Here is a 15,079-nt window from a genome sequence, read left to right on the forward strand (position 1 = left end):
CTTACAAAGGCTTAAAGAAGGTAAAAGAACACACATTTTGGGTTTATCCACATCTAACAGTAATAACGAAGTTCGTTACAACTTCCTATAAAGCTCAAGGATTTTATTACATGTTAACTAAGCCTAATTTAAGCCTGCATCCAGTTTTATTTTTTCAGTTGTAAGCCTAACAATGCTTTCTTCAATACTATTTTGAAGTGTTCTATTTCACAATATGTAAAGATCTTTGTTTTGCTTATGCTTTCAAGAGAGCAACTACAACATAAACCAGTTGCCTTTTAAAGCAGCTAACTGCTTTTTGAAATAGCCATTGAAAGAGCAGCAGCTCTGTGCAAGCAGTCCCTAGGGAAGTACAAAGGACAAGTTGCAAAATCTGCACTAGACAAGGGTACAAGTAGCTCTTATTGCCAATGGAACTTGCTCCTATATAGTACCAGGAGCATCAGCAACCTATCAACTGTTAGCTGCCTTTACTCAACTTAATCCAATCCAAGATGAAAATTATATTTAAGATTGTGAAGACCTTGCTCTAATCCACATCACCCAAATCAAGGTCACTTGCCTATCTGTATCCTTCCAACCCACCTAGCATACATAATGTAATGTAGTTACATTAAAACACCTACATAAAACACATACATATAAAGTTTACATACCACAAATTTTCAGAGGTGCCTCTAGTTCCAAGAGAATAGGCTGGCTAAGAAATATTTCCCGTGATTTTATGCACAAGCCCCGAACTTCTGCTTCAGTCATCTGAACGATCTTCCCAGGACGACATCCTCGTACTGAAATGAGATGTTCAACAATTGACGGTAACTATCACACAGATACACAGTAACAGGTACATGTAGACAAGTTGTATTTCGAACTTATATCCCACAAAAAAGGCAGCAGCACACTCCAACGTATCTACAAAATGTGTTGGAATTCTGGATTCCAATGAAGTCTAAAGTTTATCTCCGATACTGTCTGTGGTAACCTGTACTTCAAGGTCTGTATGCATTCCTGTTAAATCAGGTTCTCAGAAGAGAACAACTCAAGTCTTTCTTTCATCCACATTTGGATAAACAGCAATTTCAAAAACTGTTTAAATTAACATTATGCTAAAGTATTCACAACAGACAAAAAAACCCCCAAGAATCAAGATCCTGAAAACACTTTTACATTAGCACAAAATAAACTTCTTTAGGACTGTTGAGTTCAACATGGGTAGCTAAATACAAAGAAAAAGCCACAAGCATATTTACACTTTTAGCAGCTGAAATGCCATACTGGGAACATCACACTAAAAACTATGGAAGTTTGATGAAACTTGCATTCATATAAAAAGCCACATAATGGCTCAAGTTACTGGAACCTTTATGTCCAAAGACGCCAAATCAGAATGAAACTGAATTCCTAAATCAGTAACTCAGGTACTCAGACCTATATTTAGCACTAAGTTTTCAAAAGCATTCACATGTCATTGCACTCCAACCAACAACCTCTGGCAAGTTCATCTGCAGCTGCTTCCTTCCACAAATATCTGTAGGATTCCTCTGTTAGAGGCTTTAATGTGTCTTTAATGAGGCAGTAAAATAGAACAAATGTGTTTGCACTTTGGCTGATCCAGTTCAGTCTCACATCTCAGCATGAACCAAACTTCAGAGTTCAAACTAGTAAGCCAGAATGTATCAGTGTCTACAACCGGCGAACATCCTGTTCTGCCATCTGCTTTAGATGGCAGCAACAATCATGGTAGTACCTACAAGAGAAAGTGGTACAAAACTTCAGCAGTTCAAATCCAAATGCTTTCAAACTCAAACATAAAAAGACATTACTTTGTAAAAATGTTAGCTGCAACTTCAGGAAGTCTAGTAAGATAGATTTGCGAACACAATGGCAAAAAACTAGTTCTACACACATCAAGTAAATTCCTTGATTGCCTGCTTCTGCTCTCCAAAACAGAGGAGGTAAGCTTGCAACTTCTTTTTTTTTTAAATATAACCTCCCTTTTCCTTTTATTTCTGCTTAGCTCCTAGAAAACACACCTTACAGAGGAGATCAGTATCGTTACCTACATTGTGCAATAGGGAAAAAAGATGAAACAGTTTGTCCTAGGTTACCTAGTACTACAGTCCAAAGTGTTAAGCTCAAAAAGCTCTGCTCTGGTTACCACTGCATACTTCTCCCAGTGTAACTGCATAACCGACCAATGAATTTTTATTTTTAATAAACACCAGACACTTGTTAAACTGAGGTCAGGAAGCAGCCACATGAACATGTGAAAAGGCAGAAAAGAATGGTTTTCTCAAGCAGGAAAGCAATGTGAAACTAAATCCTGAGACAGTTCAGTTTATGTGCCAAAATACCAGGAGGGATAGTCTCTCTGCAGTAAGGATACACTGGAAATATTTTGCTCATTAGAAACTCACAAGAACAAGGCTGTGTGGCATACAGGACTTTTCAGTGAAACTCTGAATCAGTACCAGGTGATATTTACCATATGGTAAGTCACATTCCTTTTGCTAATTAAAGATTTCAACTATACTTGAGAAAGCAAACAGCTTTTTAGCAACTTTTTTTTTTGTTATTCTTCAATGCATCAAGAGACTGGCTCACATTGTATTTTAATATAATGGCAGATATTGGACACAATCTGGGTGACTAGAAAACAATAAATGCTTAAAGGCTTCCATTTCATCACATTTCAAAAGTTTATTAAGTGGTGCACTTACAGACATATCTTCAGCCCCATGGGGATTATTAGCAAAAAAAATATCTTAGGGTTGACAGCTTTGCACAGAACTTCACTATCCAACTTGTGAGGTGCCAAAATGCTCCAATAACCTCTATCTGTTCAAACATGTGCATTCCAGTAGCTTATAATGATCCCTTTCAGAGACCAGAAACAATTTTGATAGGCAAAATAAACTGTCCCTATACATAATAAAGCTCCCACCTGAAAGAGCAGAGTCTTAACATCACAAATGCTATCATTTTCTTGAAACAATTGTTATATTTTAAACCCATGGCTTACAACATCAAGGCCACACCAATTGGGGTCACACAAGAAGCATGCAGCACAACTAGTTTTTCAGTCTCTATTTTCCTCTACAAACAGTGCATTCTTTTAGCCCATTTTGATAAACAATTAAATTCTCTTCTGTATTTAACTATTTTCATGTTTTGCAACACCAGTATTAAGCCATTTCATGTAGATTAAAATCAAGTGATGTAACTGCACATTTTTTGAATCTACTCTAGTTTCAGAACTCAAACCCAGGAAAGTCCACCATACAGAACATTAATATTACTGTAAGTAGCAACACACCAAGCACAGATTCCAAAATTGAGACAGCAGTTCAAAGAAAGCACTGCTTGACTTAATACTTAAAGTAACTTTGATCTGATCAATATTTCTTAGAACACCAGCCTTTAGCCCCCTTTGAAACTCTAAGGGAGGTTTAAACTTGGAACAACGGCATTACAGGTTTGAGGCTTTAAGTGCTGCTGGATTTTTGTACCAGAAGACACAGCGAACATGCAACTCCTGACTTCAAAATTAACTGCCATAGTGTAGTTCTTTGCTTTTTACATTAGAGCCTTAAATATTGCAAGCCCTTAACAGACAAACCAACAAACAGGGCAGCAACTTATTACCAGACTTTAGATTCTCCAGATAAGAGAAGTTTCTGTAACTATGGCAAGTATGTCACTCTCAGAAGATGAGACAACACATGCCTAATGACTGCAGGTAGTTCCAGCCCTTGGGAAGGGTACAAATCTGGGCCACTGCACCTTTGCAGAGGCACCCTCCACCCAAACAGTCAGCAGCTCCACATAGCAAACATGTAAGCTCAGTTACACTTAAGTAGTGCAGAGCCTGGGGTTTGATGAGGAATAATCACCAATAATATAGTTAAGAGTAAAGACGTTTTCTCCCACCGCCCCCTAATCATCAGTAAGGGTACTACATGTTGAAAAATGAGAAGCTACTGTGACCCTAGAGCCTCAGCACTACGATGGATTCACAAAGGCACTGAAAAGTTCACCAAGTCATCACCTGAACAGCTGTGCCACAGGCTGTGGTACAAGTTCATAAGAAAGACTAAGCAAATCTTTCACCAGCTTACATTACAACTTGAATTTGATCAAGTTTCCTTGACTCAGCTGAGCACTGTACAGATTGTAAACAGAAGCATCTCTCACCATGTTTTTTCAAGAGCCAAATCCCCAAGAACAGATTTAAGAGGAGGCTATGAGAACAAGATCAAGAGTTTAAGTGATGTTTTTCAGACTCATTTATGAATTACCTGAGCTAACCACTCTTAAAACATGCAAGTCATAGCTCACAAAAAGCCTTTAAGAGCATTGGGAAAACCATCATTTTTATATGGCTGTCATTTACCCAGAGCAGAAACTGCATCTCAACATTAGACATAAATGAATTCTCTTTCATCTAAGACACAGATGCTGTAAACAAGCTTTGATTTACACAGAAGTCTTCAGTAGGGACACCAATTCCTGTTGTAATACACAATCCCACACATGTAGTACTGTGCCAGAACAAGCCTTTGATGCAAGGAGCTTAAATCAGAGTGACATAGAAGGGAATAAAGAGAACTACGAGCATCTATATGCATTTTACTGTCAGGCTATTATTTTAGCACAATAGCAATCCAAAAGCTGCTCTTACCAATATTAAAATGGTCTCTCCATCTACACAAGCTTTGATAAGCAACCTTAGCAAGTCTACTAACAGCAATTTGTAATCTAAGCATGAGTTGCACAGCAGCAGGACATAAAAACTTCAGCAAAACTAGTAATTTGTTTTAATCCCTCCAAACTCATGCTAGAGTAGCAGATTATGTAAGGCAATATTGGGGGGGGGGGGGGGGGAGGCATGGAGTAACACTAGGGAAACTGGGTCAAAACCTGGCTGTCGGAAGTTCTATGATCACCACTTCTTGCCTTATCCTTCCATGAACTGGAGAAAATACTTTTAACCTACACTGTCACACTTAAGAGTGAGAGGCACACCAGAAACAGTAACTAACCTGCTCATTTTGGGGCATCAGTAATGGAAGCTTCTTCACTTACCAGGTCAGCTGTGGCATGCACAGCTGTCCTAAGCATTTATACTGTGCTCTCTAATACCAGACATGTCCTGTTCACTGGACAAAACACTCATGGTTTTAGCATAACATTAAAACCCAGACAGACTTCTCCTAAGCCTCATAAAAACTGCGCCAGGATGATTGCTAAGAAGCCGCCTGCTTCCTTCCCTACACTCAGCTTTTTTGGCAAGCAAATACATTTGTGTGGCCACACAGTAAACTGCACTAGTGATCTGATCTTTTCTTTCTAGTACAAAGACAAAAACCAAAACACAACAGGGACTGAGATAGTTCCCCAGGCTGAAGAATACATCCATGTGAACTTGGGCTAGAACTAGTGAAGGAATACGCATCTGGTTCTTCTTCTCACAGTAGCTCCAGCCAAGCTTATTTCTGAAATTACAGCTTTAGAGATCTATTTTGCCAGAGTATATCTAAAAAAACCCCAAACTACAACACAAGACTGCAAGCATGCAATTTTACAAATTACACAGAAGCAATTCCCACAAGCTTACATGCCCCACGCCCCCACCCCCCAAACATTTAACTACAACATTTACCTATTTATTTCTTGTACTTTAAAGTACTTTGGAGTATTTGATGAATCCTTAACAGCCTCTCAATAGTAGAAGCAGAATGGATTTGGAAGTCAAAGGTGCCATTACCTATGACTTGCTAAAAACAGCCCCTACACTGACTTTGGAAACGTGTTCTGAAGTCATCTGCTCTCAGCATTTTTAAAACCAAAGTTACATATTTTCATGGTTTTAAGTCAGGAATACGACACTGGATTTTCTTCTACTTCCTCAAACATATGTTCTGTTATTTAAATTGTTCAGCTGTCATCCAGAAGCAGCCACTCCCTATCTTGCAGCAAAACACTGAGAGTTAAGCCAGCAACACAAGTTTCCAAACTTTCAGAATTGCTGTAACAGACCTAAGCTTGGAATGGCTTTCATCCATGCATTACGCTGGTGGACAACAATAATGAAGCCCTCCAGAGCTCTGCTCAATTCACTAAGCAGCATATTGCTGAATATACAGCTTGTCCGTATGGTGTACACAGCAAAGCCCTGTATCTTTCCTAGGGATAAATCACCCAAACTTCCCACTAAAAATAGAAGAATCAGCCTTCGAAGGAGATTTTTGCTGAAGAACTGTGCTTTTATATCCAAGTAATCTTAACATCTTAATAAATCTGCCTTCACCGGATGCCCTCGATAGTAAGTGTTTTGCTGAAGAACACAGTGATTGCTTGTGAACTCATTTTAGCAGGACTGACTTAAATTCACTGCACAGTAAGAGGCTGCCCAAGCCTTTAATTTCTAACCAGGAAAATAACCAAACAACAAAGCGATGTTCTTCTACCCAAACTTGAATTTACATTCTTAAAATATATACTATCCAGCAGTATTAATGCTCATGAAGAAGGAGCTTCATTACGAACTAGTATGTAAAGTTGTTTCAGGAGATACCCAAATAAGCCCTTGAAAACACGCAAGAGTCCCCACACCAATCTTCCCCCATTTTATTTGCTTTTCATGAACCACTAGCTGCTTCCTTACACAGATGTTCCATAAACTGACAGTCTCTGTCATTCTCTATCATCCACAGCTCCAAGACCTGCTGAATTCAAGGTTGAAGGACAAGATCATGTTAGTTGCTCCATTCTGTAGGCAAAATGTGTAACCCTAACGCGTGTTGTTGGTCTATACTTAGTATTTGCTTAATTACACTTGAATCTAAAACTCACTGAACTACCAAAGCTTAAGGTAGAAGACTCTCACTATGCTGTATGATATGAACTGGTAGCAATTCCTGTTCTAGTCCACTTGGAAAGTTCATCTAGCATAAAAATCTCATGAAACAAAGAATTTCAGCTTTTCTCAAAGCTGGACTTTCTTTTCCTCTAAATCAATGCTGATGAAATTCCTAAGTTTTAAGGAAGGCAGAGACAAATTACAAAGTTATGAAGTAACTCCTGAGAAGTACCAAGGAGAGAAGTTACTGAAGTTATAATACAAAAAGCTACAGTTTAACATAACTTTCACACCTCTTCAATTTCTCAGGTATTTAACTAATGTTATGATGTTGGATATACACACAAAAGCTTTGTATCAAGCTGGTATTAAAAACCCCCACTAAACACACAGAAAATGGTGCTGTGAAACTAAGACGACCTAGCCTATGTACTAAGACAAATCACGCAACAGTGGAGAGAAGGCAGTAAGAAGGTTTATTTCTATGTTCACATTTGAACCAGACACATACCGCAGAGGTACCTCAGGTTGTAGTTAAGAGTAGATCCCCTATACCCACCCCACTTCACTTCAGTACAGCATCTGACCCTATGAGTAATAGCCAAATATAGTATGCCTGACTTCACGGTGTTAAACCATAGAGTGGTGGGTGGCTTTTTTCCCCCTTTTAAAAAAGTTACATGCCTACATTTGGTGGTCGCTAATGAGCTTTTAATTGCAACTATAAGTATTAAAAATACTCTTACCTACATTAAACAAAACCAGTGTTTTTCTCCTTTTATACTACAATGTAGCTGTATTGTGAGTAACACCGAATGACTCAAGTAAAAACTGCGCTGCTGAATATCTAAACGAAAGTTACTGAATCATGTAGCCTTCAAGTGACAAAACAGTCAGACCAAAGGAACACCAGCACACACTGCCTGATGCTGGGCTCTTGGCCTTCACTGCAATTTGTCAAACCAACTATCCTATTCTTCAGGCACTTACGAAGCTAAACTGGTCAATACCTGCACTGCTCTACAAACCCAGAAACAATCATAATTCTTCTTTCTATCCCTTATCCCTGTTTAATACCTGTCCTCCGAGAAACATATGAAAACTGCCAATTTTCTTTCTCTAAAGACTATTTCAAAAACATCCATCACAAGAAACTCCTTATTAAGTTCTCCCTGTTTATTTTTCTAACAGCAGATTACCCACTGATTTCACACTAAACCAGGTAATAACCCTTGTTTATTCAAAGTTCACCTCCACGGTTTATGTTTCTGCAACAGATCATTAAGGTCTATTTTTTTTTCCTCCTCTACAACTGACTTTTTCAGTATCAGTTACAGAGCTTGTGGAACTGCAAGCACTACTACTGTATAATACACCACACCACCAGGCTGGCTGGAAATGTTAATTAGTTAAGACACTAACCAAACAAGAAATACATTATTGACCATAATACATTAGGCCAGTAGGTCTATAGCATTTAAAACAAGTACGGAAAATATCAATTATTTCATGAGCATTTAAAATCCAACTTCCACTTGAAAAATCAAATTAATATTCAAATTTCTATCTTTATCACAACCTACAAAATCTCCGAGAAAAAATGAAGGTTGCAGCCTTCTTAGAAGACATCACTACACAGTAAGAATACTACAGAACCAGCTTTTAAGGTAATAAAAAAAAAAAAAAAAAAATCACACTTCGACCTGAGCATTGAAGCAATAACAGTTTTCCACATCTACTGGAAGTCTGGCAACTCTCTTATTGGTTATTATTTCCCAGCTTCCTTGGTGGATTGGTACTGAGCACCAGCAGTCATCCTAGCCTCACCAAAAATAATTTTTACAGCAGATCCATATTAAGTTCCATCAAATTTTAAATCAGTTAGCTAGATTTAGGAGAGCAAGGGATCTTGCCTAGACAAGGTATATTTGCTTGTACAGCTATATAAACAAACCCTTCTCACAAAAACACAGCTTGTATTTAAAGCTGCTATATGTCTGGGCTTCTCCAAATACAACCTCTCCTCCACATGGTAAACTCCTTGGTGTTTACCAAGACACATACCTATATATTTGAAAGTGCAGAACATCCAGTCCAGCTGGGCTGCCTTATACCTAGAAAATTTAAGAGACATACACAGCACAGGAAGCCTAACACCCAGAGTGATATACAGCAGTCTTACTTAACACCACCCACAGCACTTTTTACAAGTAAGGTCACACCTATTCCAGCATCCTTGCTTTGATATAGAGGGAATTTTCTACACATCACTGAAGTCTGAATTAACTTACAGCCAGGCTTAAATGTAAGCCTGGTATTATTCATCTAGCTCAGGATTTTTGCACATTTCAGGGCATTTCCCACAAAGAGATACATGGCATGCATAAAAGGGGCAAAACATAACACAAAAAAGTAGCAGTTTCAGCTGCGGAGGCTAAAAACTGCATTGAAAGAGGAATTACTTCTCTTGTTCATCCTGAAGAGAAGGCTCCCAGGAGAACTTACAGCAGCCTTCCAGTACCTAACAGGGCTTCTAAGAAAGATGCGAACAGACTTTTTAGTAGGGCCTGTAGCAACAAGACAAGGGATAATGGTTTTAAACTAAAAGAGGGCAGATTCAGAACAGATAAGGAAGAATTTTTTTACAGTGAGGGTGGTGAAACGCTGGAACAGATTGTCCAGAGAGGTGGCAGATGCCTCATCCCTGGAAACATTCAAGTCCAGATTGGATGGGGCTCTGAGCGACCTCATCTAGTTAAAGATTACGTCCCTGCTCATTGAAGAGGGGTTGGACTAGATAGCCTTTAATGGTCCCTTATAAATTATAACCCAAAGTATTCTATGATTCTATATTCCACATTTGCTGTACTCATGACAGTGTCATGTGTGTGTATACTCCTGTGCTGTCCACAGCTAGAATGGACTAGGAAAATCTATCCACCAGATGGCATAGCTGGGAAGGTAGGAAAAAAAAAACCAACCCAAAAAGTCAGCACACTGATGCAAAAATGAGGCTATCATCTACCAATTAACCCTAATCCATGACTAGAAAGAATTCAGAACACCAATGCAAGAAGGAAATGGTCTTAAGCCTAATTTGGTTTATTCATTTTCACGGTCACATACGAGTCCAAAAGTGGTTTTAGAAAAGCTCTGGAATTTTGTGTTCGAGTGATTATCAAAATATATCTTATACTAAAGCTCAAAGTATCTCCAAGATCAGTCAGACACACATCTAAGAGCACTAGCATCTCCCTTCACCCTTCTAGTAAAGAAACAGGAATGTGAATTTAAGTCTGGAGGTAGAAGAAATAAAAGAAAGCATTGCTATGGTCAGACTTTATCCACACAGTATAATTTTCCTCCAAACAGGAGTTATTTATAAGGTTATCAGTAATTAGTAACCAAGAACTAGACACATTGCAAGAGAAAGCAAATTCAAAACAAGTTCTCACCGTTCCCAAATTCACCACTTATTGAATAAAGAGGATAAGAACTTGATATATGCATAAGAACATGGCATTTAAAAGCTAACATCCTAAAAGACTATCACCATGCATCACACCACGGTTCAGCTGAGTCTTTCTGAACACTATCCTCAGTTTAGCAAGAGTTAATTGGTCTAAGAGCTCTAAAACAAGTACACTTTCAAGATAAGCATGCATGCACAGATATTAAGGGCTGGGAGAAGTTCTTCATGAATTCTTCCAAGCAGCCTGGCTACAGGCCACCTCATATCACTATCTCAGAAACAAAAGAAAAAAAATCCCACACGTGAAAGGTAAGATGATCCAAGTAGGTAATTCCAATCAAAAGGCAAGTTAATGTGTCATATAACCCAAAAGATACGTTGTCTTGAGCAACAAAGGTAAAAACAGTTACTGAAGAGCAAGAACTCATGACAGCTAATACCACAGCCTAGAAACAGGTCTCACCAACCAGCAACCTTATGACAGCAGGGAAGCTTACTGTTGCTTCAGCTTTTGATATGTATTTTCTACCCTTTAAAATTTAAGTGCAGCAGCCACTGAGAGACAACTGTAGACTGCTATTCAAACTTAAAGCTATCCATTTCACTTTAACTAAAAGTGCTAAATATGTACTGCATGAAAACATTTCATAAGTGTCTTTTTATTATTTCAATGTGCATTTTTACAGCTTAGAAGTCATTATTTCCTTATCCTTTAAATCAAAGTTGAAGCAGAGCCAAAAAACCTTGCTTTAAACTAATTAATTGCTCCAGAGATAAGAGTCAATAGAAATTTTTCTGCGCAAGCAGCATGGGGAGGGATTCATACTCACTTTACCAGAACAGGTCAGCTAAGCAACAGCATAAGCTCCAGAATGCGAGCTGCTAATTGTACAAAAAAAAAAGCTTCACTGTGAAACACTACTATTCAAACCACAGCTTAAAATGCTATACGCTGGCAGTGCAACAAATAAAAGATGTTAAATAGAAGCAAAAATAATTCATATACAATGCATTCTTTTAATAGTTGGGTGGCGGTTTTTTTTCCCCGAAATAAAACCTGCAAGAATCTATTCCCTCGCAGATACAAGATCCTGTACAAGGCACTCCTACTACTGTTAGTAGGTGACAAGCAGAGAAAAAACACCCCATTTCCCTGAAGAATCTTCCAAATCTCTGCTCAGACAGTGAAACAGACAGAAACAGATGAAAACTGTAAGCAAAGCTTGGTTCAGAAGTTGCACATAGGTATACTAAAGATTAAAGTACTATGGAATACAAAGCAGAGATTAGGTTGCTTGGACACAAGGCACCCAATCATAAACCCAAAAGCTAGAAAGTTGTAACACAAGTATTTATGGTGTATGTAAAAGGTATGGAACACGTACTTTAAGTCTTAGTTATATAATAAAAATAAGCAGACTAGTTTTTAGGATAATTGGGAGCAGAACAATCCAACAAGTTGCAAACCAAAACACTGCAGAATCCCCTCTTAAAGCAATCTATATTTACATAACTACACTGATGAGCAAAAAGTACCTTCGAAACACATTTTTTAAAGAGTCTCTCTGAAAACCCACAACCACACGTACACGCATTTCAATGTCCCAAAAAAATCTGTACTATGAAGCCGGTGTTTACTAGGTTACTATTAGGTTTGTCTTAAAAACCTACCTACTAATATGGATTTCAACAGCCAGAAAAGGGAGTTTTATCTGTATCGGTGACTACAGATACATTTTGATGATGTAAGTGTAGTATGAAGAAACATGCTGATACGACACTGCATACCTTAAATCACAAACACACACAATTACCCAAAGCCTTTATGTATTTTCAAAGATTGATTTTATTCTTTATAATTAAGTTTCACATCTGAAGAGAACAGATAGCAACAACTAAAAAAGTCCTCAAAGTCCTAAAAACTTTGCTTTGCACCAACTCAGCTGAACAAAACTTTCAGACTTAACGCGTTTCACTTCCAGAATGCACGTACTCCATAGGCTCCTTTTTACATGCCTTCTGCAAAGCGACCCAACTATCCGAGGAGTACAGCAATCAAGTGAACAGCACATACCCATGCATGTACTCATCTCCAATACACCAGGTGCTTTAGCTGAATGTGGAATTAAAGATTAATGGGAGTAGTCTAAGACGACTAAACATTCAAGACATAACTTAAATAAAAAGAAAAGGCTAGCTTTTCCAAAAAAGGAAGTCAGTTTCCTCCTTAATTTAAAAGAAAGGCTATGTAGTACACACAGAACCCTTCACAGCATTTATTAGCCATCCACGACAGCCACTTTTGGAGGCTGCCCCGCAGGCAGGCAGAGGAATGTCAGCGCACTAAGCCCCTCTGCTTCCACCGACACTCACGTACACACAGCTCCATACTTAACGCCGCTCGTACACGTAATTTTAAACACGCAAGGCTGCGACTAACCGAACCTGAGGAAGGGACGCGGCCTCCGCTAGCCAGGTTTCTCCAGCTCGCCCCCCAGCCAGGCAGCTGCAGCGGGGTGGAAAAGGGAAGAAGGAAATAGAGACTTCCCCCCCCCCCCTTTTAAATAGGAAGGCAGCCACTTCACCTACGCGGGAGGCCGGACCCCCGCGCACACCAGCGCCGCCAGCACGCCGAACCGCGCCCCCCCCCTCCGAGGGCTCGGCAGGGCCGGGGCCGGGCACCCGCGAGGCACGCCAGGCCCTCCCGGCCGCCACCCCGCGCCCGGCGGCGCAGGAGAGGCGCTGCCCCCGCTCCCCCGGCCGCAGCGCGGGACGAGCCCGCCCTGCCCGCTCCCCCCACCCCGCCGGCAGCCCCGGGCCCCGCGGGGAGGCCGGGGGGAGGCGACGGTACCCCCCTCGCCCTCCGCGGTGCCCGCACAGGGCGGCGGGCAGGCGGGGCCGCCCGGCGCCTCGCTCACCTTCCAGCAGCCGGGTGATGAGGCTGTCCACGTTCAGCTCCCCATCCGCCATTTTGTGGCCACCAGACTCAGTCCCGGGCGGGGAGAGGGCGGGGTGGAGGGCGCTTCGCGGAGGAGGAGGAGCAGGGAGCGGTGGCCGCGGCTACAGTGGCTCCCCCCACCCTCCTCCAGCAGTCCCCTGCGGCCGCCCGGCTTCTCCCGCGCTGGCAGCCGAAAGCGCCGCGCCCGCTCCCTCGCAGCTAAATGGGGGGAAGCGGCCACCCCTTCTCCCTGCGCCTCCTCCCCGCCTCAAAAGCCGCCAGGGCGCATGCGCCCCCTCGCCCGACCGCCTCGCCCGCCGCCGCTCCGTGCTGCAGGCACCGCGCAGGCGCCGAGGGTGCTGGCGGGCTCGGGCGCGCATGCGCAGCGCGGCACCGGCCCGCCCTGCCTCCTTCCCGCGGGTCCCCTGGTAACCGCCCGGCCGCGCCGTGCCGTGGGCGTCGCTCGGTGGGCCGTGCCCGTCACCTGCCGGTGCGGGAGCTGCCCGGCCCCGCGCCCCGAGCCGGCCCGCCTGCCCTGCTGCTGTCTGACCGGCCCGGGCCGGGGCTCCGGGCTCGGGGCTCGGGGACCCGCGGGGCTTCCGCTGGGTCCGGCTCTGGGTCAGCGCCTTCAGGCCGCCGCGGGGCGCGGGAGCTTTCCCTGTCAGGGCGCCAGCCACGAGGGGCCTCGCTGTTAACTCGGCGGGCGGCTCCGAGAGCGTCGTGGATGTGGGGGTACTCGGCCCTTGCCATGTGCCCCACCTCCTTGTGGCCTGTTGCTGCCCGAAAGCGGTAGCTTTGCCTTAAGTTATGGACAAAAGGCAAGAAAACGAGTCCTAGAAGGCTGTGCGTAACCTGTGTATCACCCCTTCTGCTGAAACTGCACCTGTGAAAGCTCAGTTTATGAAAAAAATCTGTCAGAACTGGAATGACAAGTTGTGCTCTTTATAGCCCTCTTCTAACACAGTTGTCGGAGAAAGCTAAGCAATATGGTTTATGTTTCACTATGGCTGGACCTGCTAAGAGTACTTTTTTTGGTGATTTCTCAAACTTTGTGATGAGCTCTGAAGACACGTCAGCTTACATACTTCTGTCAACAGATGCTTGCCTTGGATGGACAGATAAGTGCTTTAAAATATAGGTGGTGAAAACTTCTTGTGAACTGGAACAGCAGACAAATAACGTCTATGTTGACAAAATAACAAAGTACAGATGTTCTAGGAAAAACAGGCCACATATTTTTATGCCTAAATATAGATGTTGATGTAGAAACTTATCTCTGCGAGCTCGAACTCGGAATTTTTCCATCAGTCCGTATAAGCCAACAAAACCCTGTCACCTTAAATAATTTCAAACCTCAGTTTTTTTATCTCTTGATTAGGAGAAGATGAGCATGAGCAAACCAAAAGCAATTAGGACAAGGTGAGGCAACAATTAGATGTCAGATGATGCTAGGTGTCCAGACAGTCAGGTAAAAGAGCACTCTTTTGAAATACCTACACAATGATAATAAAATTTCACATAACACACTAGGGAAGTAAAAGAAACTCCAGAATAAAGACTCATTTTGTGTCTCCATTTGTAGGCAGCATATATGGAAATGTAATTCCAATTCATCTGCTGAAAGCACATACAGCTATCCTTTCTTATTTTTCAGTCTGCTAGTAGTGTAAATCTAAATTTAAAAAAATCTTTAAATATTTTTCTTTCATTTTTTGTCAAACCAGTAAAAATAATTATTCAGATTTTAAAAGGATCTTCCTTGTCCCAACTACTTTATTGCTGCCAAAACTAATAGATCTGCAGTCCC

At 41.6% G+C, this 15,079-nt stretch overlaps 1 protein-coding gene across 1 annotated transcript in view; it reads right to left on the reverse strand.

Moving 5' to 3' along the window:
• The window catches only part of PPP1CB (protein phosphatase 1 catalytic subunit beta), a 29,586-nt gene extending 16,054 nt beyond the window's left edge, over positions 1–13,532 (reverse strand). Inside the window, exons 1-2 of the mRNA XM_056356920.1 lie at positions 13,253–13,532; positions 657–788 (exon numbers count right to left, since the gene is read on the reverse strand). Coding sequence (XP_056212895.1) covers positions 657–788; positions 13,253–13,304 — 184 coding nt within the window. The 5' untranslated portion in view covers positions 13,305–13,532. The remainder of the gene's footprint in view (positions 1–656; positions 789–13,252) is intronic.
• Between the last annotated feature and the right edge of the window lie 1,547 nt (positions 13,533–15,079).

Source organism: Falco biarmicus, chromosome 12, assembly GCF_023638135.1.
Source record: "Falco biarmicus isolate bFalBia1 chromosome 12, bFalBia1.pri, whole genome shotgun sequence".
Classification (NCBI taxonomy): domain Eukaryota; kingdom Metazoa; phylum Chordata; class Aves; order Falconiformes; family Falconidae; genus Falco; species Falco biarmicus.